The sequence below is a fragment of the Tachyglossus aculeatus genome, chromosome 2 (assembly GCF_015852505.1).
Source record: "Tachyglossus aculeatus isolate mTacAcu1 chromosome 2, mTacAcu1.pri, whole genome shotgun sequence".
NCBI classification, from domain to species: Eukaryota; Metazoa; Chordata; class Mammalia; order Monotremata; family Tachyglossidae; genus Tachyglossus; species Tachyglossus aculeatus.
Genome location: NC_052067.1, coordinates 39,578,782 through 39,602,919, shown reverse-complemented (window position 1 = coordinate 39,602,919; position 24,138 = coordinate 39,578,782). Strand labels below are relative to the sequence as shown.

Sequence of the window (24,138 nt, the reverse complement as noted above, 5' to 3'; positions counted from 1 at the left end):
CCTTTTCCAGGCACAGTGATTCCACATCCACTTAAACAATCTCTCTGGACAAGAGGCTCAAGTGGAATAAGCTGTTTAGTTATTTTCCCCGAGGAACATGTAGGCAACCAATAGAAAATCCCTACATTCTGACAGCAAAGAGAGGTTCTACGAAAACTTCAAGTGGATTGTTAAACCCAAGCTGGATGATAGGATAGAAAAAAGTTTCCCAGTCACACTCTACCTGCCCCCCGCCTACCGCTTCATGGCCTGGTGGCTATGTAGTGTCTCATTCTCCCACAGCTGGAAGCGGAGGGCACACGAGCTTCCTGATGCAGGAGTCCCGAGCACAAGCTCAGAGCGTAGAGTACCACTAATCCTGGCCATCTGCCTCAGATGCTGCCAGTGGGACCCAAGGGGCCATAAACAAAGGACAGAAGCAGCCATGGCAGCTGTGACTCAGAGAGCAGAATGAGGATTCTACCCCTCCGGGACTGGCCTTGTTTTCAGAATTTCCTCAGCAAATGAGCTACGTTTTCAATACCATGATGCAAAGTGTCCCTATTCCCTAGATAGGCAATCTGAATGGGCTTCTCCCTCTGTTGTGCTGTGCCTTTTCTCTTCTTTCTTTAATCTTCTTTTTCTGAATTCCCCCCGTTCCTTGCTGTTCTACTCCCATCCCCATCAATCAATCAATCAATAGTATTTATTGAGCGCTTACTGTGTGCAGAGCACTGTACTAAGCACTTGGGAAGTACAAGTTGGCATCCCCTATGCAGGGCCAGATTTAGGGTAACCCAGAATCTGAAGCAACATTGCTCCCCACAGAATAGAGATGGTTTCCTGTAGTACAGTGCTTGACACATGGTAATCACTTAACAAATACCAAATTATTATATGTATTCATAGAGTTCAGAAGCACTCCAGGTAAGCCTTTGATCATAAGTCAATACAATATTTTAACCTCCTGGGTAGCATCACCATCTCATTTAAATCTTTCTGTGATCATTTCCCAGTTTTCGAGCTTAGTAATTATGCTAACTCGAGGAAGTATATTAATTTTTGTGATTGATGTCATCAACACTGTTTATTTAGTGCCTAATTTAAACCCCATATTGCACAAGGTGCAGAGAGCAATTACAAGAGTAGATTATGACAAGGCCCTATCTGATTTCTACATGTAGAGAAATTATTTATTTCCACTGAGGAACCCAAATGTCAGAGAGCTGTGCAAAGACTGGAGTGACAGCTTCAGAAGAGAAGACAAGGTCTTGGTTTTCTGAAATAAAGGAAAATCTTTAACTCCTCCAAAGGGTATTTCATTAATATGTTATTACTTTTGTCTATGTTGGTCACATATTTCCAAAAGTCAATTAATATTTAGAGTCAGTATTGGGAGAGGAAAAGACTGGGATGAGATAATTCAGCAAGTAGGTTTTCCCTGTCGTTCACTTCATAAAAATATCAGTGATGAAGATAGAACATTAACAAGTTCTGTGGAACTGAATAAAGAAAATCACATTAAAAATGAAACCCCCAAAGATATTCAAAAGAAAAACACAGTGAAGGGGCCTCTACTTATGAATATTTGATCAGATTTGGCTTTTGAATGTATTCACCGGTGACATGTTATTTGAACATGGCACAGATTTGGGTGGAATTGGAAAATCCCCACAGTCTGACAGCAAAGAGAGGTTCTAAGAAAACTTTAGTGTTGCAGTGCAGCCGTGAACTTGGATTAGGTAGGGTTTCCAGAGAAGCTTGAGGGTTCCCCTGTTGGACTTCCAATCCAACTCCCTGCTCCCAGGCGAACTATGGGAAATTGGAAGCCTTTAATAATAATAATAACTATTATTATTTTTATGGTACTTGTTGAGCACTATTATGTGCCAAACACTGTTCTAAGCACAGGGGTAGATACAAGTTAATCAGGTTGGACGCAGTCCCGGAACCACATGGGGCTCACATTCTTATCCCCACTTTACAGAGGAGGTAACTGAGGCACAGAGAAGTGAAGGGAGCAGACAAGTGGTAGAGCAGGGATTAGAATCCAGGTCATTCATTCATTCAGCTAATCATATATATTGAGCGCTTACTGTGTGCAAAGCACTGTATTAAGCACTTGGAAGAGTACAATATAATAACAGACACATTTCTTCCGCCAACAATCTCATATTCTAGAGGTCCTTCTAACTCCCAGGGCCATGCTCGATCAACTAAGTCACGCTGCTTCTCTAAAGGCCTTTATTCAAATGCTGTCAGTGAGTGTTAATCCTGTAGTAAATATTTGTCATGGGACCATCCGTAACTGGTGACCACTCTAGAAATAGCCTTCTGAATAACTGTCACCACTGCACCTTTTATGACTTCTTTTATTGAGTAGCTGTTTGGCCTAGTGGAAAGAGGAATGGCTCTGGGAGCAGAGGACCCGGCTTCTGATCCTGACTCTACCACTTGCCTACTTTGTGATAATAACTGTGGTATTTGTTAAGTGCTTACTATGTGACAGGCACTGTACTAAGCGCTGGGGTAGATACAAGCAAATCGGGTTGAACACAATCCTTGTCCCACTGGGGCTCACAGTCTTAATCCCCATTTTACAGATGAGGGAACTGAGGGCCAGAGAAGTGAAGCGACTTGCCCAAGGTCAGACATCAGACAAGTAGTGGTATCCTTGGGCAAATTATTTAACTTCTCTGTGCCTCAGTTTCCTTATCTGTAAAATGGGGATTCACCACTTCTTCTCCCTCATCCTTAGACTATGAGCCGCATATGAATCAGGGACTCTGTCCATCCTGATTAACTTGTATCTATTTATTCATTCAATCATATTTACTGAGCGTTGTCTATGTGAAGAGCACCATACCAAGAGCTTTGGAGAGTACACTATAACAATAAATAGGCACGTTCCCTGTCTATAGTGAATGCTTCTAGACTGTGAGTCCCTTGTCGGGTAGGGACTGTTTCTATATGTGGCTGATTTGTACTTCCCAAGTGTTTAGTACAGTGCTCTGCACACAGTAAGTGCTCAGTAAATACGATTGAAAGAATGAATGCCTGACACATAGTGAGTGCTGATCAAATACCACAGTTATTATCATTACCTGGCACCCAGGGTTCCTTTTTGGGCCTGGAATCATAATTTGCAATGCTTAGTTAAATTCATCTCAAATGCTCTCACCCACTGGGTAGAAACATAATTTGTTCCCCAAATGGCTGAATTTAATTCCTATCATTTCATCGGAACCTTCTAATAAACTTGAGTGAAACTGCCGTGCATAATGGAAAGTATGCTCGCATTCGGTCCTTTTTTAATCCTGGCAAAGAGGTGAGACTTAATGCGGGTGCTCTTAATGGCTCCATTGTTCTACTCTCCAAAACGCTTAGTCCAGTGCTGTGCACTCAGAAATACCAAGAAATACCATTCATTGATTGATTATGAAAGCTAGGATATGTGTCTTTCACAAGTAACCTATTACAGTGCAAAACCTGTGCTTCGTAAATGGAAGGGGAGTGCCAAGAGGGCAGAATAAAAGATTTGAAGACATAGTGAAGCACAGTTTCATGGAATCTGACATAGTAGTGGGTGGCTGGTAGAGCAATGTAGCAAAGAGACTCAGCTGTGAAGAAGCAGGCTTTATATCAGACACAGTCCTTGCGTGGGACTAATTCTTCAGTGCAGCAAAATTCTGTCCTTACGTGCAAACAATGAGGAAGAGTGTGTCAGAGTCACATCAGTCTTTCCATACACACTTGAAGATAGTGAATTAGGATATTGCAACCAGTAGCATTACCTTCAAAATCAAATGAGCGTTCACTCTATCTCTCTCTCTCCCTTATATATATATGCATATATACAAATTAAGTGCACCCAGTAAGGATTCAATAAATACCACTGATTGTGTAAATGTTATGTTATAAGGCTTCTAAGGAGGCATTTGTTAAATATTACGTGCAAAGCACTGTACTAAGCACTGAGGTGGATACATGATAATCAGATTAGACCCAGTCCCTGTCCCACGGTCTAAAGCATTGGGAGAAAAGATCTTTAATCCCCATTTTACAGATGAAGAAATGGAGGCACAGAGAAGTCACTTGCCCAGTGAAGTAGCAAACCAATGAAAGACAGGATCAGAATCCAGGTCTCCCTGACTCTGAGGCTCAGAATCCTTCCACTACACTGATTCTCCATAAAAGCAGTAGTGGTGATGATTATTCTGGTTTGACCCTTAATCTTGGATGGTCCTATGGCAAATACTACCACAAGATTAACATCCACTGGCAAGATTTGAGTAGGATCTCCTATTTCCTGGAGTTTACCTGAAGGCAAAGAGTTGGATACCAGGTGGATTTGGAATTCAGCTTGGGAAAGTTTCTACTTTTCTTTTTAAATGGTATTTTGGTATTTGTTAAGCACTTACTATGTGCCAGGTACTGTACTAAGTGCTGGGGTAGATACACGATAATGAGTGTTTGTCCCACATAGGGCTCACAGTCTTACTCCCCATTTTACAGATGAGGTAACTAAAGCACAAAGTTGAGTGACTCAGTCTAAGAAGGACAGAGTAGGATTTCACTCCCATTTGCAGAGGAGAAAAAAGAGGCCCAGAGAAGTTAAATGACTTGCCCAAGGTAACACAGCAGGCAAGTGGGTAGAACCTCGGGCCCCAGACTTACAGGCATGTGATCTTTGTGGCAACTGTTTCCCTTGAGCGCATAAGCTCCTTGAATGCAGGAACCCTGTCACTTAATTATATTTGTGTCTGTCAAGCGTTCATTTCAATGCTCAGCACTCAGGTGCTCAATAAATAACATTGATTGACCCCTGAGTGTATTGTTTTTGGAGGATGAAAGGCAATTTAAAAGCTGCCCTGGTTTATGGTTTTAAAATTACACTCATTTCCTCGAGGCATTTTATGGTGTAGAATTATGAGACGTATTGATTTGAGTTGGCCTCCTTTGTAACTTCCCACTCTTTGATCTATTTTGGACTTTCTCAGTTTATCTTTTTACCTCATCTCACTCAAGTTAAGGTGAGCTTGGCTATGGGGAAAGATAGGAGCTTGTCCTTAGTATGAAGTCTACTGAGCTCTGGTTCCTAAACCATCGTTTTAGAATGATCGGCTGTTAGTGAGGAGGCTGAATTTTCCCAAGCTTCATGTTTCATTTTATTTGTACTTCCCCAAAAAATGTAGTGGGTTTGACTGAGGATAGAAACCCCTCTCCTGTCTTTTAAGAGTTGGAAGGGGGAAACTTCTCAATCAATCTGTGAGTGGAATTTATTATGAGTAATACTAATAATTATGGTACTTGTTAAGCACTTGCCATGTGCTGAGCACTGTTCTAACCGCTGGGGTCGATAAAAGTTAATCAGGTTGGATGCAGTCCCCGTCCACTTGGGGCTCACACTAATCCCCATTTTACAGATGAGATAACTGAGGCACAGAGAAATGAAGTGACTTGCCCAAAGTCACACAGCAGACATGATGTGACCTGGGATTAGAACCCAGGTCCTTCTGACTCCCAGAGTGCTTTATCCAATAAGCCACATTATTGGGACCTTCTGAGTGCAAAGCACTATATCAAGCACTTTAGGAAGTTCAAACGTTTGTGTGTTTTCCTAACACCGGGCCTGTGCCATCACAAAACTCACCTCAATGCTGTGAGAGCTGGTTCCATGAAGCCCATTTAACCTTCATGTTTAACGAAAGTTACCGTTTTCTGTGGGGGTCATAAATTAAAAAGCTGCAAACGTATCCCGTATCCTGTGAGCTTCCTGCTCAACATGAGCAGCCATCTTGTTGCCAACTTGTACTTCCCAAGCGCTTAGTACACTGCTCTGCACACAGTAAGCGCTCAATAAATATGATTGATGATGGTGATGATCTTGTGAGAAGAATAAAACCCCTCTTCACCACATTTGCCTCCCAAGCTACCCCCATTGTTTTGAAAAACCTCACGAGACTTCCAAAGCCTGATTTCCTAAAATGAGGTCCAAGCCAAATCTCTGCAACTATGGACCCAACTACAAAATGTCAAATTGGTTTTCCATGCTCCCTCGATGTTCGTAAATTCCACTGGGTGATATTCCTGTTTTTTGAGATGTGGACTTCTTCAAAAGCCCAACCTATCAATTGGTGCTGTAACAATGAATCAATCGTTCATATTTATTTGGTGTTTACTACTAATAATAATATTGGCATTTGTTAAGCACTTACTATGTGCCAAGCACTGTTCTAAGGGCTAAGGGAGATACAAGGCAATCAGGTTTACTGTGTGCAGAGTAAGTCAATCATATTTATTGAGCACTTACTATGTGCACAGCACTGTATTAAATGCTTGGGAGCGTATGATAAAACAATATAACTTACATATTCCCTGACTACAACGAGCTTACAGTCTAGAGGACAAGCTTATATTCTAGAGTGCAGAGCACTACACTAAGCTCTTGGAAGAGAACAATATAACAGAGTTGGTAGATGCATTCCTGCCCAAAATGAACTCACAGTCTAGAGAGGAAGACAGACAGTAATATAAATAAATAAATTACCAATATGGACATAAGTGCTGTGGGGTTGAGGGAGGGGTGAATAAAGGAAGCCAATCACGGTGACGCAGAAGGGAGTAGGTAAAGAAGAAATGAGGGCTTAGTCAGGGCAGGCCTTGCTTAGACAGTTATGAATACTAAAGTAAAATCCCTGATTTATTTTATGCTGGTAGTATATGAACATATTTGAGGTGGAAATGGTCTCCCCATGATGCTTTTCCCCTTTGGAAAGCTACTGTAATTTCTCTTTCATTCACCCAAATGACAATTCAGCCTCTCATTACATTCCTGAGTGGCTCAGCTGGACAAGGGTAACATGTAATTTTGATTTTGCATTATGGAGACAGCCATGAAAAGGAGTTAAATATTTGGTGCCTCAGTAATTTCTATCGTGCCATTGTTAGTTTAATTCATGTTCGTTGAAATGTACAACATCTTTCAACCATGATCCCTAGTGAATTAACTTCATGGAATACCAGGCTTTATCTGGGGACGTTCATCCCTCATGGATATTTAAAGCTTCAGTAACTAAATTCAGCACAACTACCAATTTAACCCAAGGCTTGATTTCACTTAGGCCTCCTGTTTTACAAGGACACCATGCAACCCTCAGGATGTTGGGTTATCAGCAGTTTGATTTCTCATTGTGTTTGGTATTGGATAGAGCCAGGGCTTGGGAGTCAGAAGGATGTGGGTTCTAATCCCGGCTCTACCACGTCTGCTCTGTGACCTTGGGCAATTCACTTAACTTCTCTGGGCCTCAGTTACCTCATCTGTAAAATGGGGATTGAGTGTGAGCCTTATGGGACAGGGACTGTGTCCAATGTGCTAAACTTATATCTACCCAGCTTTTAGAACAGTGCTTGGCACATAGTAAGTACTTAACAAGTACCATTGTCATTATTATTATTATTAAAACCATTTTCATAGGAAATCAATCAATCAATCAATGGTATTTATTGAGTGCTTACTGTGTGCAGGGCACGGTTCTGAGCACTCAGCGGGGTACAACATAACAATTTGACGGTCACATTAATAGCTTACAGAATATAGGGGGTGACAGACATTAATATAAATAAATAAATTACAGATATGTGCCAAAGTGCTGTGGGGATGGGGTGGGGTGGGAGTGGTGAATAAAGAGAGCAAGTCAGGGCAATGCAGAAGGGAGTGGGAAAAGAGGAAATGAGGGCCTAGTCAGGGAAGGCCTCTTGTAGGAGAAAGAAAAAAAAAAGAAAGAAAGAAAGAAAAAGAAAAGGAGATGTGCCTTCAATAATTCTTTGAAGCGAGGGCATTCGTGAAAAGGGAGGGCATTCCAGGCCAGAGGCAGGATGTGGACAAGAAGTCGGCGGCAAGATAAATGAGATGGAGGTACAGTGAGTAGGTGGGAATTAGAGGAGTGATGTGTGCAGGCTGGGTTGTAGTAGGAGAATAGGTGAGGTAGGAGGGGGCAAGGTGACTGAATGCTTTAAAGTCACTGGTAAGGAGTTTCTGTTTGATGCAGAGGTGGATGGGAAACTAGAGGTACTTGAAGAGTGGGGAAACATGCACTGGATGTTTCTGTAGAAAAGTGATACAGGCAGCAGAGTGAAGTATGGACTGGAGTGGATAATCAAGTGGAGTAATCAAGGAGTGGAGTGGAGTAATCAAGGTGGGATAGGATAAATGCTTGGATTAACATAGTAGCAGTTCAGATGGAGAGGAAAAGGTGGATTTCAGTGATGTGTTGGTTGGACTAACAGGGTTTAGTGATAGATTGAATATGTGGGTTGAATGAAAGGGAGGAGTCGAGGATATCGCCAAGGTTAGGGGCTTGTGAGAAAGGAAGGATGGTGGTGCTTTCTACAGTGATGGCAGTCAGGGGGAAGACAGGGGTTGGATGGGAAGATAAGGAGTTCTGTTTTGGACAAGTTGGAGGTGACAGTATACGTCCAAGTAGAGATGTCTTGAAGGCCGGAGGAAATAATGAAATCCCATAGTTCAAGAGGTCTTCTGGCTATTTCATACGAAGATTCATGTAGTAAGACTTCATGTCAGTATTATAGAATACAACACTTGAGCACTTCATATGTAAAGAATAAACTGAAATATAGCAAAATCATGGATTCGCAGGCAAGAAATCACATAGCCGTGACTCAGCAAATACATTTGTATGTTCATGGGTGAAAAATCACCATTGATGAAAATGTAATTAGCATTTTACTCAGCAGCATGAGCCTTAGAGGTATTGAGATCAAACATCACGCTAGAACAAATGAACAGATAGGTCAATGGCAGCAAACTAGATGTAGTGGAAAAGAGTCCGATGCATACCCTTTTTTGAACCCAAACGCTTAGTACAGTGCTCTGCACACAGTAAGCACTCAATAAATATGATTGAATGAATGAATGAATGAAGTGAACTAAACGACTATGTGTTGAGGCCTGAATATAGCTATACATTAACCTTGCAGTTTTATTCACTCTTTTCACACTCATGAAGATAGCGGTGATGAACCACCTCAAAGCAGCAAGCGTTTTTACAAATGAGCAGGAGAGGAGCAATTCTTGGAATCATTTCTTCAATCAGTTGACTACTTGAATTTAAACAAATTTTTCAGAATCTAATACCTTTCCAGCTTTATGGCACTGGACCTGCATTAATTAGGGCACCTGATCTTTACATAAATATTTATGTTTTAACATATGAAGCCTCAGAAATGTCAAAATCCATGTCCCTTGGGCTCCTGTGTGTGTAATATTCAATGTTATGTGCAAGTTCTAATGTACACTAGATAGTGTTTCATTCATTCTGTGTTTTTCAGGCAGAGGGAACCAGGCTCCAAAGAGAACTACGGGGATATTTAGCTGCTATCAAGGGTAACTACCATGAATTTATTTTCGTGTAAAAATTTGTATTGACCAGTAGTGTGAGAAGCAGTGTGGGCTACTGGAAGGAGTACAGGGCTGGGAGTCAGTGGACCTGGGTTTCTCATCCCAGCACTGCCACTTGTCCACTGTGTGACCTTGGGCAACTCATTTCACTTCTCTGTGCCTCAATTACCTCATCTATAAAATGGGGATTAAGACGGTGAGCCCCATGTGAAACATGGACCGTGTCCAACCTGATTATCATGTAACTATCCCAGTGTTTAGTACAGCACATAGTCAGAACTTAAGGAATACCATAAAAAAAAACAAAACCAAAAAAAAACCCTAAAAACTGTAATGCATTCAAATATTTCAGGCAAGGGATATGGAAATTGCTCGAGCACATCAGGGGTCATTTGACAGGCAAGTCCCCTCTGGACCATCCCTTGGGCTAAATCTCACTGACTTAACAAATGTAAATATCAAACGAATGGCTTCAGGGATCTCGATGTCACTGTGGTCAGTCAGTCGAATAAGCCAGTCACCCTGTCAGTCAGTCAGTCTGGTCAGACGGTCCTGTCAGTCAGTAAGATCAGTGGTCCATTCAGTCATCCTGCTAATCAGCAGTATTTTAGGGGGTTCCAGGATACAGGCCCTGCATTAGGTGATTGTGGAGAAATCTACATGTGCTTTCCATTCACTTTCCATAATCCTATTCCTCTCTCTTTCCCTTCAAGCTAAATACCTTTGGCCAAGCCAAAGTGACTGGACTGATTTGCTTCAACAATAGGCAGTGGATAATATATGGAAGATATCTAAATATCCATATGGTTTGCAGATGCAGTGATAGTGATACCTCCCAAAGATAGATTAGCCAATGGGAAGAATTTGTTGGCTGAGCAAGTGGAGAAACCAAACAAGGGGAACCACGGAGCAATTTCCATGAAAATAAGCCCAGGAAGCCTAAAGCTGGTGGGAGGGATTTTAAGGAGTTATCTTGCCTCCATGTCTAACTCCATCCAGAACAACTCCGGGCATAAACTAACATAGCCTGCTTTCCCTCCAACAGAAGGGACCCTGAAGTAACACTGACAATTATAGATCACTGAGTCTCACTGATAGGGTCTGTTGGCAGATTTGATGCTAATGTTTAAGATAAACAGGCACATAATCTGTTAAGGAACAAGCCCAGAGGAAACAGTACCTCATGAATCTACTGGAATCTTGGTAGGGTTAATAAGCATGTCGATAGAAAGGACCAAATGGACATTTGATTTTGATTTTTGATTTTCAAAAGTTGATTTGACTTTACTTTGATTTTCAAAAGTCCATACCGAAGGTTCTAAAGAAAATGCAAAAATCATGAGACTGGACAGAACACTCTATACTAGCTTTTAAAATAGGTAAAACATAGAAAACCAAAGATGGAGAGTGTAAATAGTTGAGTCCTCAAGGGATCAGTGAAGGGACTTGTTTTGTTTAACATCTTCATAAATGACATAGAGAAAGGAGTGTACAGTTTAATCTTCAATTTTGCTCACAATATTAAGACAAGAAAAAAGGCAAACAAAATGCCATGTATCTTCAGAGAGAGTTTTGAGAACAAAACCAAGTATTTAACAACCATTATATAAAACTGTGATGCCCCCACACCTGGAATATTCTCTGAAGTTATTTTGAAGATATAATATTGCTGGAGAAGGGACAGAGAAGGGCAATCACAATGATTAGGGGGATGGGAGAAATTTCTGGTTGAAATTAAACTGATTAGGATGCTTAAATCTGGAGAAGCACTGTGGCTTAGTGAAAAGAGCACGGGCCTAGGAGTATACGGCCTGGGTTCTAATACCGGCTCCACCACTTTTCTGTTGTGTGACCTTGGATAAGTCACTTCACTTCTGTGTGCCTCAGTTGTCTCATCTGTAAAGTGGGCTTTAAAGCTGGGAGTCCCATGTGGGACAAGGACTGTGTCCAACCTGACAAACTTTTAACTACCCCAGTGCTAAGTATAGTGCCTAGCACATAGTAAGCTCTTAACAAAAGCCATAAAAAAGAAAGACAGAGGCTGAGAAGGGCCATAATTGAAATTTATAAAAGACATAATTGAAATCTATAAAATTATAAAGGAAATACGATTTTTATTCACCAGATCTCATAAAGCAGCATTAGGATTTACCAGCTAAATCTGAAGGCGGAAGGATCAGTCATAGATTTTTAGAGAAAAAGTTTAACATATTTAATATCTGCTTGGTTAACTACAGCTTTGTTACTTTTCTTCAATGGTGCAGGCATGCAAGAGGCCTCTATGAAGCTAACAGAATCTCTCCATGAAGTCTATGAGCCTGATTGGTTTGGACGGGATGATGTCAAAATGGTTGGTGAGGTAAGAACTAAGGAAAGGATGGGGAAACCTGAAAATTATTTTCCTGGCACTATCCCTTCATTGCTGAAGGCCCTCCGTCCCTCACTTAGCATTTTGGGCCTTAGTTACTGTACGAAGATGTTTGAAGACCAGACGGCAACCAGGGCTCTTTCTCAAGCAGGCACGTAAGTAGTGGTAGTGGTAGTAATAGTAGTAGCAGTAATAGAAATAGTAGTAGTGGTAGTAATAGTAGTGGTAATATTTATTTAGAATCTGCTAGGTGCAGTACACTACACAAACAGCTTGAGAAAAACAAAACAAGCAAGTGACACATTACCTGCATGCAAGGAGCTTACCTTCTACTGGAGGAGACTGGTATAATAGTAGTCATACAATAATCGAAATAAACAATTGAAGGTACAATTGAATAAATGGAGCCACCTTGGCAGACAAAATACATAAATCTGAATTTTCTAACTCCAAGATGCTCCCTCGCTCCTTCAGCTCTTGCATAAACCCTACAACTGTGGATCTAATTTAGGCCAAATACCTTGACTACAAATGCCAGTCAATCAATCATATTTATTGAGCACCTACTGTCTGCAGAGCACTGTATTAAGCACTTGAGAGAGTATACCAAGAGCAAGATACAGTTATTTCCCTCTCGATGCTTAAACTGAAATTGGGGAGATATTCATTCAGTCGTATTTATTGAGCACTTACTGTGTGCAGAGCACTGTACTAAGCCCTTGGGAAGTACAAGTTGGCAACATATAGAGATGGTCCCTACCCAACAGCGGGCTCACAGTCTAGAAGGCACCCATAAATTATTTACAAATGCAATGACAGTGCGCTACAAATGTTCATTTACCTAATGGATAGAGCACAGGCCCAGAAGTCAGAAGGACCTGGGTTCTAATCCCGGCTCCCCAGTTTGTCTGCTGTGTGACCTTGTCAAGTCATTTAACTTCTCTTTACTTCAGTTACCTCATCTGTAAAATAAGGATTAAGACGCTGAGCCCCTTATGGGACAGGGACTGTGTCCATCCTGATTAACTTGTATCTACCCAAGTGCTTAGAACGGTACCTGTCATATAGTAAACATTTAACAAATATCATTAAACAAAATTTAGGCAGCTATGAGGAATATCTAAACAGGATTATACAGGGGAAGCTAAGGTTTAATTCAATAAGAAAACAGGTTATTTTTTTCTCCCCTTGTCCTTTCTCGCCTTCCTCCTCCCTCCCCCATGCTCCCCCACCTCTTCTTAGTTCCTTTCTCTCTTGCCAGTTTCCTCATCCATAAAATGGGGTTAACCATTTTATGGGGTTAAGAGGGGTTAAAACACCCCTTCTCTCTCCCGCTTACACTATAAACAGCATGAGGCATAGAAACTGGGTCCGATCTGATCATCTTGTATCTACCCCAACACATAGCACAGTGCTGGACCCAGAGTAAGCACTCAGTAAATACCATCATCATCAGGAGAAGATAGGCAGGAAGGAAGGAAGGGAGGTGGGAGCTGTGGTTTCTAGATAATTTCCAGTTGTCCCCAGAAAGCGCTTGGTTTTGAGCTATTAGCCCTGTTTGCTGGCCACTTAGCTTCACCTAGTTATGAGCCAAATTGATGTCCCAGCTGATGCCGAATTACCATGTGTTATTTTGTACAATTATTTCTGTAAAATAGTTGGAAAATCAGTCCCTTTTGTACACATTATTTGTAAAAACCACTCTCAGCCTTTGGCAACTCTGCTCCAGAAAATGTTCTCATTGCTTCCCATAGATCAGGAGAGGAGATGAAAGCATCATTCAATGATATATCCGCTGCTTTTAGTCCTAGTCAGTCTTTAGGAAACATCCAGGATATTAAACTGGATAAAACTGGCCTCTGCAGGTCATGTTTATGTTCACCAGGGAAGTGGTGGAGCCAGGATTAGAACCCTGGTCTCCTGATTCTCAGGCCTGTGCCCACTGGGCCACAGTGATATCTGACATGTTGGCGCTTGTTTTCAACACCTGTTGACCCCTGGCCCACGTCCTTCCCCTGGCCTGGAATGCCCTCCCTCCACACATCCGCCAAACTAGCTCTTTCCTCCCTTCAAAGCCCTACTGAGAGCTCACCTCCCCCAGGAGGCCTTCCCAGACTGAGACTCCTTTTTCCTCTCCTCCTCCCCATCCCCCCCGCCCTACCTCCTTCCCCACCCCTCAGCACTTGTATATATTTGTACAGATTTATTACTCTATTTATTTTACTTGTACATATTTACTATTCAATTTATTTTGTTAATGATGTGCATATAGCTAGAATTCTATTTATTCTGATGATTTGGGCACCTGTCTACATGTTTTGTTTCATTGTCTTTCTCCCCCTTCTAGACTGTGAGCCCGTTGTTCGGTAGGGACCGTCTCTATATGTTGCCGACTTGTACTTCCCAAGCGCTTAGTACAGTGCTCTGCACACAGCAGGTGCTCAATAAATATGATTGAATGAATGAATAAAAAGAAGCTAGGCCTTATGTCTGAGAAGTCTACCCTAATAAACATTTCCATTCTCTTAAGTAATTCAGAAGACTTTTTGGAATCCCAGAAATTTCAACCTAAGACATCATCTGTTAATTAAAATGATTGGCAGCTATGTTTTTCTCTCTCCATGTCTTTCAGAAATGTGATGTTCTCTGGGAGGATTTCCATCAAAAGCTGGTGGATGGTTCCTTGCTCACCTTGGACACATACCTTGGACAGTTTCCTGATATCAAAGTATGGCGCCTTTCACCTTTAAAAGGAAGAATTAAGCAGTTGCCTATTTTAATTGAAACAGGGGCGCAATAGTCAGAGAGAAATGCAGGTGATCCTCAAAAGCAACAGACAACATTTCATTGCCTGAGCAGGGATCTCTCAGAGACTAGATGTTGCTTTCAAGACTCTATGAAGTGAGAGGTGGTTAAAGAAATCTCATTTTTGCACTCTGTTCAGTCCCTCGACTTCACTTGCTTTTCTTGAACAAAGAGCCCTAGGCCAGGAGTGTGTGGCCCTGAGAAAATTCCTTTGAATGTGATACAGAGTTTTGCCACTTTGGCAGGCTCTTAGTAGAGGAAGAACACTAGAGAGAAAAAAAATATCTTTAATTTCATCAGCAACACTGTTACCTGGAGAGTTTGCAGCTATTATCTCTCATGTTGGTATGATATTTGTCCTTGAACTGTTCAGAGAAAATGGAACGTAAAAAAATCTGAGGTTTTAAGTGGATTTGCCTCTGGTTTTTAAAGTACCTTGATTCTTTTGACTTCTTTTCATCTGGATTTTTCTTTTGTTTTTGGTTTCAGTCTGAAATGGCAGATTCCACTTCTATACCCCTGGGATTTTCAGCAGATTACTTATTCCAGAATCCAATTAACCACCAGAACCCAATTAACCACCAGAACCCAATTAACCACCTCTTAAGTAGTGTGGAGAAATAAGATAGATGATACCAAATATTGGATGGTCTTTGGAACGCAGTTTAGACAATGAGGACTTTAATCCTTACAGAGAATTGATTGCAAAAGGACTATAAAAATGCAAACAAACTGGTCCCTGTCTTCCTTGAGATTACATTTATTTCTTGTTCGGTCCCTATATCATCCAGCTAGCCCCATGATCATTACAGGCAAATATTTAATCTTCTCAGAGTTCCCAGTTTCTTACCTGCTGTGTGGGGTCATTATGGGCAGGGAACATGTATTGTACTTTCCCAAGCGCAACGTATAGTAAGTACTCAATAAATACCATCGATTAATTGATCGATTATGCCGGAATTCCAATATGAGAGAAATATATTTCTTCAGAAATCTGCTTGATTGTTGCCACTGTCTCTCTTTACCATCTCCTCTTACATTCCCAACAGATTGCATGCATGCTCCCTGTGGTTCTGAAAAGTGATGGATGGATAGATACGGTTTTCAGGTTCCAGAAAATAGTATCCAACCCCTCCAAAAAAAAAAAAAAGAATTCAAGTCACCTTACAGGCAAGCTGGATCCCATTTCTTGGTATTTCCCTTTGCTCCAGAAATGCCTATATTCAGAAAGTGCTAGATTCTACATTCAACCTGTTCTGGTAAAATTGGATTTTATTGTACACACCCCCTTTATTCTCTGGAACATCCTGAAGGCAAATAAGATTATGTTAGCACCCTGAGGAAAAATATTTCAATACATTTTCAAAGTATCTATACACCAAAGAGCCAATTTTATCAAATAAGAATGATGGAATTGGGCTTTGTCTTAGAAATGGATCATGTGCAAGAAAAGGGTGATGTTTCAAGTTGCTAGGTGGTGAATTTTCAGAGTATGATAGATGATTAACCTTCATGACACCCATTTAAAGTCAGTAGGAGACACGTAGTTGAAATCTCAGGCAGTTGTCCAAATATTTATGCCAGCATGTCAGTAGGAATTGCGAAGTTGTGACATGCTGCTCAGGAAGAGGTGAAGTTCAATTTTTTCAACTGTGATTTAATAAATTTTTTGCACTATGATTTCCAACCTGTAACTTTGGCATCTGAGATCAGGACCAGAATGGGAGCTGATCTTGTCATCAATCAGATTTGGCTACAGCTGTGAGTAGTTCAAGACAAAAATAATTTTGCTTGTTTTGTATCCACCAAATACCAAAATATTGTTATATTTTCACTACCTTGTGCCAAAGTGGGGTTCAACCTGTCATCATTAATAAGTAGATTTGGGTTTTTGCTGCAGGAGCCCATCAGATGGATGGAAATGTCAGGAAATACTCCCTGCCCTTGACAAAAAGAGAAAAGCAGCCCCCGCTTGTACAAATAAACATTTCTCTCCCACCTCTTTTATCCTGAACAATTGGTTCTTTCCCAAGGGAATAGGTCTTATTGGGTGTTCACTCACTGGTGAGCATGGTGTAGTGGATAGAGCATGGACCTGGGAATCAGAAAGTCATGGGTTCTAACCCCAGCTCCACCACTTGTCTCCTGTGTGATCTTGAACAAGTCACTTCACTTTTCTGAGCCTCAGTTTCCTCATCTGTAAAATGGGAATTGGGACTGTGAGCCCCATGTGGGTCAGGGACGGTGTCCAACCTGATTTGCTCATATTCATTCAGTTCATTCAATCGTATTTATTGAGCATTTACTCTGTGCAGAGCACTGTACCAAGCACCTGGAAGAGTACAATACAAAAATGAGCAAACACATTCCCTGCTCACAACAAGCTTACAATCTAGTGGGGTGGTGGTGGGGGGGAGACAGATATCAATATAAACAAATAAATTACAGATGTGTACATAAGTGCTGTGGGGCAGGGATGCGGGAAGAACAAAGGGAGCAAGTCAGATGCAGAAGTGAGTGGGAGATCAGGAAAGCTGGGGGCATAGCCTGGGAAGGCCTCTTGGAGGAGATGTGCCTTCAATAAGGCTTTGAAAGTAAGGAGAGTAATTGTCTGTATGATCTGAGGAGAGAGGCTGTTCCAAGCCAGAGGCAGAATGTGGGCTAGGGGTCGGTGGCGAGATAGGCGAGATCGAAGTATAGTGAAAAACTTATCACGAGAGGAGCCAAGTGTATAGACTGGGTTGTAGAGGGAGAGTAGCGAGATGAGGTAGGAGAGGGCAAGGTGATGGAGCGCTTTAAAGCTGATGGTGAGGAGTTTTTGTTTGATGCAGAGGTGGATAGGCAACCACTGGAGTTTCTTCAATGATATGGCCTGAGCATTTTTGTAGAAAGAATGATCCAGGCAGCAGAGTGAAGTACGAACTGGAGTGGGGAGAGACAGGAGGCTGGGAGGTCAGCATGGGGGCTGATGCAGTAATCCAAGAGGGATAGGATGAGTGGCAGTAGTAACGTGGTAGCAGTTTGGATGGAGAGGAAATGGTGGATTTTAGCTATGCTGTGAAGGTTTAGTGATGGATTGGATATGTAGGTTGAAGGAGAGAGAAGAGTCATAAACTATAACATCTAGTTTATGGGCTTGTGAGACAGGAAGGGTGGTGGTGCTGTCTACAGTGATGGGAAAGCCAGGGAGAGGACAATGCTTCTATTAATGAGCTTTTCCGAAAATGCACCTTTTAGCACTAACGCAGGACTACTGTATAAGCTTTTAGCATAAAGCCACCAATTTCAGCAATAAGGCATTCGATGCTTCCTCTGGAGTATCAGAATTTAAAGACCCCCAGTGACCTGGTTTGGGTGGGGGAAATCAATGGGTCTGTGGGACATTTCTCCTAACACTGAAGATCAACCAATCAATCAAATAATGGTATTTATGGAGTGCTTACTGTTTACAATGCACTGTAATCAATCAAATCCTTGGGAGAGCACAATACAATAAAGTAGGTAGAAACAATCTCTGCCCATGAGGAGCTTATTGACTAGAGGAGGAGGATGGAATGGAATACAAGGGCCCAGGAAAGGAGCTGTAACGGTACATTGGTGCTAATTAGACTCTGGCCAGCAACCTCTACATTCAGGGCCAGTAGACCAGTAGACCTCTCATTCAAACCCAGGAGAGGCCAAATGAGTGTTTTTTTCCCTTGGCAGACTCGTATTGCAAAGCGGAGCAGAAAACTGGTGGACTATGACAGTGCACGGCACCATCTGGAAGCCCTGCAGAGCTCCAAAAGAAGAGATGAAGGGAGAATCACAAAGGTAAAACCCATCTTTGCGATTTAAGGATCATTATCCCGAAAATTTGCACTTGTCCTTTCCCCTCACATTCATATATTTTCTCTGGAGATGTGATCTCTGTCCTTCTTGAGATTACATTGATTCCTTGTTCCATCCCTGTACTGTTCAGCTAGATAAATTAGACAAATTATTTAATCTCTCAGCGTTCCTGTTTTGATAATAATAATTGCAGTATTTGTTAAGCTTACTATGTGCCAAGCACTGTACTAAGCACTGGGGTAGATTCAAGGTTATTGGGTTGGACACAGTCTCTGTGCCACATAGGGCTCACAGTCTTCGCACCATTTTCCAGATGAAGGAACTGAGGCACAGAGAAGTTAAGTGACTTGCCCAAGGTCACTCAACAATTGGCAGAGCTGGGATTAGAACCCAAGTCCTTCTGACTCCCAGGACCATGATATAGCCACTAAGCCACACTATTTTCTCGCCTGTCTGTACGCTCAATGCTGACCATTCTTCTGGATTGAATCAGGACACAATAAAGAATCAAGCATGAATAGGATCAAACATTTCCAAATTTCAGAAATTGAGAAAGGAGCTATTTTAATCAGAGAGGACTCATCCTCACCCCAAATGATATGGCTTTGGATAGTAATTATGGTGTTTGTTAATTGCTTACTCTGCGCTTAGAACAGTGTTTGCACATAGTAAGCGCTTAACAAATACCATCATTATTATTATCTGTGCAAAACACTGTTCTAAGCCTTGGGGGGGGGGGGGATAAAAAGATAATTAGGTCCCAAATGGGGTTCACAGTCTAAGTAGGAGAGAGATCAAGTATTGAAACCCCATTTTGCAGATGAGGGAAATGAGGCACAGAGAAGTTAAGCAACTTGCCCAAGGTCATACAGAAGATCAGTGGCAGAGCCTGGGTTAGAAACCAGATCTTTTGACTTCCAAGCCCATGTTCTTTCCATTAAGCCACACCACTTCTCAAAAGTAGGATTCAAACCCAGGCCTCCACAGGAAAACAAAACTTTAATCCCCTTGAATACAGTGGGTTTTTTTTAGCCGATGGTTATCTTTTAAAAGTGGTAAAACAAAGTCCCTATGTTTGTTTATTCTAGGCAGAAGAAGAGTTTCAGAAGGCTCAAAAGGTGTTTGAAGAGTTTAACATTGATTTACAGGAGGAATTGCCTTCTCTGTGGTCTAGGTAAGGGTGTTTACCCCAGCAGAATTATCAGTCTAGTCACCAGCCAGATAATTTTCCAAGCCACTTCTGTCTTATGTCTTCAAACTTTCCGCATAAACCAATGGAATTTTCACTTCTATTTCCATTTAGGGCAGTCTCTCCCTCCAAACCTTACCGAATGTCACCTCACAAAGTTAGCCATACTCTTCCTTTCCTTAGGGAAAAAAAAGCCTCTCTTCTCCCTATCAAGGCATCTAGACTGTAAATTCATTATGGGCAGACTGTAAGTGTCTGCTAATTCTGTTGTATTGTACTCTCCCAAGTGCTTAATACAATGCTCTGCACATAGTAAGTGTTCAATAAATGCTTTTGACTGATCTAAGCATTCACTTTGACCCCAATTGCAAAGACATCAGGAAGACAGTCTAGAGGCCAGTGACCAGGTAGCTGCAATAACTCACATTCTAGTGAATATGGCCCTGAATCAGTAAGGAAAATAAAAATGAAATGAAATAAAACCTACTCTAGCTCCCTGAATCCACATCATCTGTGAAAACATTTACAGCAAAGCTTTGACATGTAAATTTCTCAAAGTTGAAAAATTTCAATGAATCAGGATAAGCTTGGATTTTGTTTATTTTAAATACCTTATTTTATCACTGGCTTTCCCAAGTAAGATGTAGGGCAAATACGTGAAGCTTTTTTTAATCATTGAAAACAAGATAAAAAACATTTCCTTCTTCTTTCTACTCCATCTTATCAACCCTCCTACCCATCTTCTCTGTTCCTCATTACAGGCGAGTGGGATTTTATGTAACTACCTTCAAAAATGTGTCTAGCCTTGAAGCCAAGTTTCACAAGGAAATTGCTTTGGTGAGTGAATGCAATTATTTTTCTACTCTCTGAACTGCATAATGAATGAAAGTTTTGTTGAGTAGTAGTAGTAGTAGTAATAGTATCATCATTAGTACTAATACCAGTAGTAGTACAATTAGAAAAATTATTTATTTAGGATCTACTCAGTGTAACGGACTGTTCAAAGCACTTGGAAAAGTTCAACAGAAGCAAATTATGTATTTCCTACCCCCAACCTAAAAGGGGAGACACATATATAAAACTGTTTACAAATAATAGAAGCCATAGGAAGAACAAGGAGACAAATGCATCAGGAGCAAATATATCAGAAGGAAATAGAATAAATCAGAATAACTGTTCATACCTACAGTTGAAAACACATTACTGTAGATGGGTATAAAAACATAATTATATTGGGTAGCTATTTGGTTAATCCTATTTGGGGTGTTTCAAAGCAGGAGAAATTGCACAATCGTAGGCCAATAATTATTTTAATCCATGTTTTGGACATAGATGAGTTATAAGTAATATTACTATGTCCAACCTGACAACCTTGTATCTACCCCAGTGCTCAGAACAGTGCTTGGCACCCAGTAAGCATTTAACAAGTACCAAAATTATTATTAATACTGGGATGTCATGTACCTCCAGGACAAGCTCTCTGTGTCCCTTTGGCAGGCTTAAGCGATGGTCAATTAATCATTCAATCAATCATTCAATCACATTGATTGAGCACTTACTATGTGCAGAGCACTGTGTTAAACATTTGGGAGTGCAGAGTGCAACAGAGTTGGTAGACACGTTCTCTGCCCACAGTGAGATTAAATTATTTCTGCAAGCTCTTCTATGTTTTTGGCTTCCTCCTTTGATTTACATCTTCTCTTGGGCTTTGTTGGGTCTATAATGAGAGTTTGATGCAGTAACGTGAATATCACCCCTCAGCATCTTTCCAGTGATGGATTAGAGCATCTCTTTTTGAAGGCTGGGAGACAGTTATTTCTGGCTTTACCCAGGATGGGACATTTTAGTACTCATCCTTAGTACTCAGCACAGGATGATATAAGATAAGCGGGTGGGCCCTGGAGTCATAAATTAATATTGCATCAAATCGGGCAAAGCTGCATTCTGCCAATCTGGGTTGGGGATGAAGGGGAAGGGAGGGAAGAGGGCACAACCCTTTGTGGTTTCAGTTCTACTGCATTTAAAGATAATGATTTTGGATGGTTTGAATGAAGTGAATTTCTTTCTAGGGCTTTTCCCCAGAACATGGCATTATTATGGAGAAAATGGCAGAAAATTTACTTTGAAGTTAGAAAAAGGGAATGTGAGTTTGAAGAAGGCTTAAGGGAATGTGAGCATGATGAGGGATTGAGGGAATGTGAGCAGGAAGGAGTAAGGAAATATGAGCAGAAACAGGGAGTAAGGGAATGTAAGCATAAGCAGGGAGAAAGGAAATGTAAGTATGAAAAGGGAGCGAGGGAATTCATTCATTCAATCGTATTTATTGAGCACTTACTGTGTGCAGAGCACTGTACTAAGTGCTTGGGAAGTACAAGTTGGCAACATATAGAGATGGTCCCTACCCAACAGCGGGTTCGCAGTCTAGAAGGGGGAGACAGACAACAAAACAAAACATATTAACAAAATAAAATAAATAGAATAAATATGTACCAGTAAATAAATAAATAAAGAGTAATAAATATGTGCAAACATATATACATATATATAGGTGCTGTGTGGAGGGGAAGGAGGGGCAGAGGAAGGAGGGGGTTCAGTCCGGGAAGGCCTCCTGGAGGAGGTGAGCTCTCAGTAGGGCTTTGAAGGGTCCCCTAGGGCTGCTAGGGATTTATGGCTTTATCGGAAAGGCCCATCCGGGCCTTGTTACCCTGAGGGGGGCCCAAAAGTCAAGAAACACTGCTCTAACCGCTGTTAGGAACCACGGACCCACGGGCAGTTCCTACCTCACATTAACAGCCCCCGCACTTACCCCTCGATGTGTGATCACAAAGGAGTAAGGGAACCCGAGCACAAAGAAGTGAAGGAATTTGAGCACAAAGGGGCCACAGCTCAAAATTGGAGGCCCCAAGTTGGCTGCCCCCTTCAACCACCCCTAAGCCCCACTCTGCCTCGCCCCTCATATCCCTGCCTCCCTCTCTTCTCTCTTCCCAAATTTCCTTCTGAAAACAGGCCTCTTCTCTCACAGGACCTGTCACATGGTATGGTGAGATGTGAGCTAGTGAAAACATTCTAGTGAGAACCATTGGTTTCTAGCGAGGACTGCTAGCTCTGAGTTTTGTTTGATTGTAAAAGGAGCAGCGTGGCTGAGTGGAAACAGCGTGGTCCTGGGAGTTAGAGGACCTGCATTCTAATTCTGACTCTGCCAGTTGCTAGCTGTGTGACCTTGGACAAGTCTCTCAACTCCTCTGTGCCTCAGTTTCCTCAAGTGTAAAATGGAGATTCAATGCTTGTTCTCTCTCCCACTGAAGACCGTGAGCCCATGTGGGACAGGGACTGTGTCCAACCTCATTAACTGATACCTACCCCAGCACTTAGAACAGTGTTGGACACATAATAGGTGCTTAAGAAGTACCCTCAAACAAACAAACAAAGCCACAGGAAAGCTGCTGATTTATAATTGAGTGCTTTACTAGGGATAAACAACCACCTGATCTTTCTTGGAGTCGCAAGTAATCAGCCAGGCCTCTCTATGTTCCCAGCTCTGCCACCAGCTATATGAGGTGATGACCAAACTTGGTGATCAGCATGCTGACAAAGCCTTCACAATCCAGGGGGCTCCCAGGTAAGCCATGGTTTAGGGGTCTTCCACCTCTAAACACTCCCCAGGAGAATCAATCCATCCATCAATCAAAATCAATCAATCGTATTTATTGGACATTTACTGTGTTAAGAGCACTAAGCACTTGGGAGAGTATAAACTTGCCATGGGTAGAGATGTGTCTGTGTATTATTATACTGTATTCTCCCAAGTGCTTAGTACAGTACTATGCGCAGAGTAAGCACTCATTAAATACGATTGACTGACAAAGTTGGTAGACACATTCCCTTCCCAAAATGAGTTTACAGTCTAGAGGACCATAACAAAACATCTACGGGATTCTAGATTGTGAGCCCCATGTGGGACAGGGTCTGTGTCTGATTTGCATCTAGCATAGTGCTTGCCACAGAATAAGCGCTTAGCACATACCATTATAAATAAATGCAATAACTAACTCTGGAATGGAAAACAAGCTTGCCCAACCCATCTCTCTTACCCTCGGTCTTTTCTGGTTGGATTCTTCCCACTTTTGGACCCCTCCCTTTCAAACTTGGGTCAGATTACCATTTTTCCCCATCTGAAGATCAAGATATTTACCCTTTTGCCACTACAGAATGGGGTGATTAATCTGTGCTTCCTTAGCTTCCAGGGATAATTACTCCAGCAAAGTTTTTTTTGGTTAAAAAAAGGCAGTAGCTGTTAGTCACCATAGAAAGTCTTGAGACCTCATAGTTAGGCTTATATTATTATTGCAATCAGTGCTTCAATATTATTGTTATTGTTACTTGAGTACTACTGAATTATATATATACGTGTGTGTGTGTGTGTGTGTGTGTGTAGTGAAGGATGTGCGATGATTGCTGCTAACTTGTTTCAGAGGAGAAGGAAGGGGTTAATGAGCAGTCAAGACATTTGGATGTGATTACCCTTAAGTTTAAGTAAGATGGAAA

General features: G+C 41.6%; 1 protein-coding gene across 2 annotated transcripts in view; it reads left to right on the top strand.

Annotated features, from left to right (window-relative positions):
• The window catches only part of AMPH (amphiphysin), a 157,613-nt gene that overhangs the window by 83,730 nt on the left and 49,745 nt on the right, over positions 1-24,138 (top strand). For both annotated transcript variants that reach the window (XM_038768068.1, XM_038768066.1), the window contains exons 3-9: positions 9,331-9,385; positions 11,665-11,759; positions 14,401-14,496; positions 18,279-18,386; positions 19,493-19,578; positions 20,355-20,430; positions 23,130-23,212. In XM_038768068.1, the coding sequence (XP_038623996.1) occupies positions 9,331-9,385; positions 11,665-11,759; positions 14,401-14,496; positions 18,279-18,386; positions 19,493-19,578; positions 20,355-20,430; positions 23,130-23,212 (599 nt within the window). The remainder of the gene's footprint in view (positions 1-9,330; positions 9,386-11,664; positions 11,760-14,400; positions 14,497-18,278; positions 18,387-19,492; positions 19,579-20,354; positions 20,431-23,129; positions 23,213-24,138) is intronic.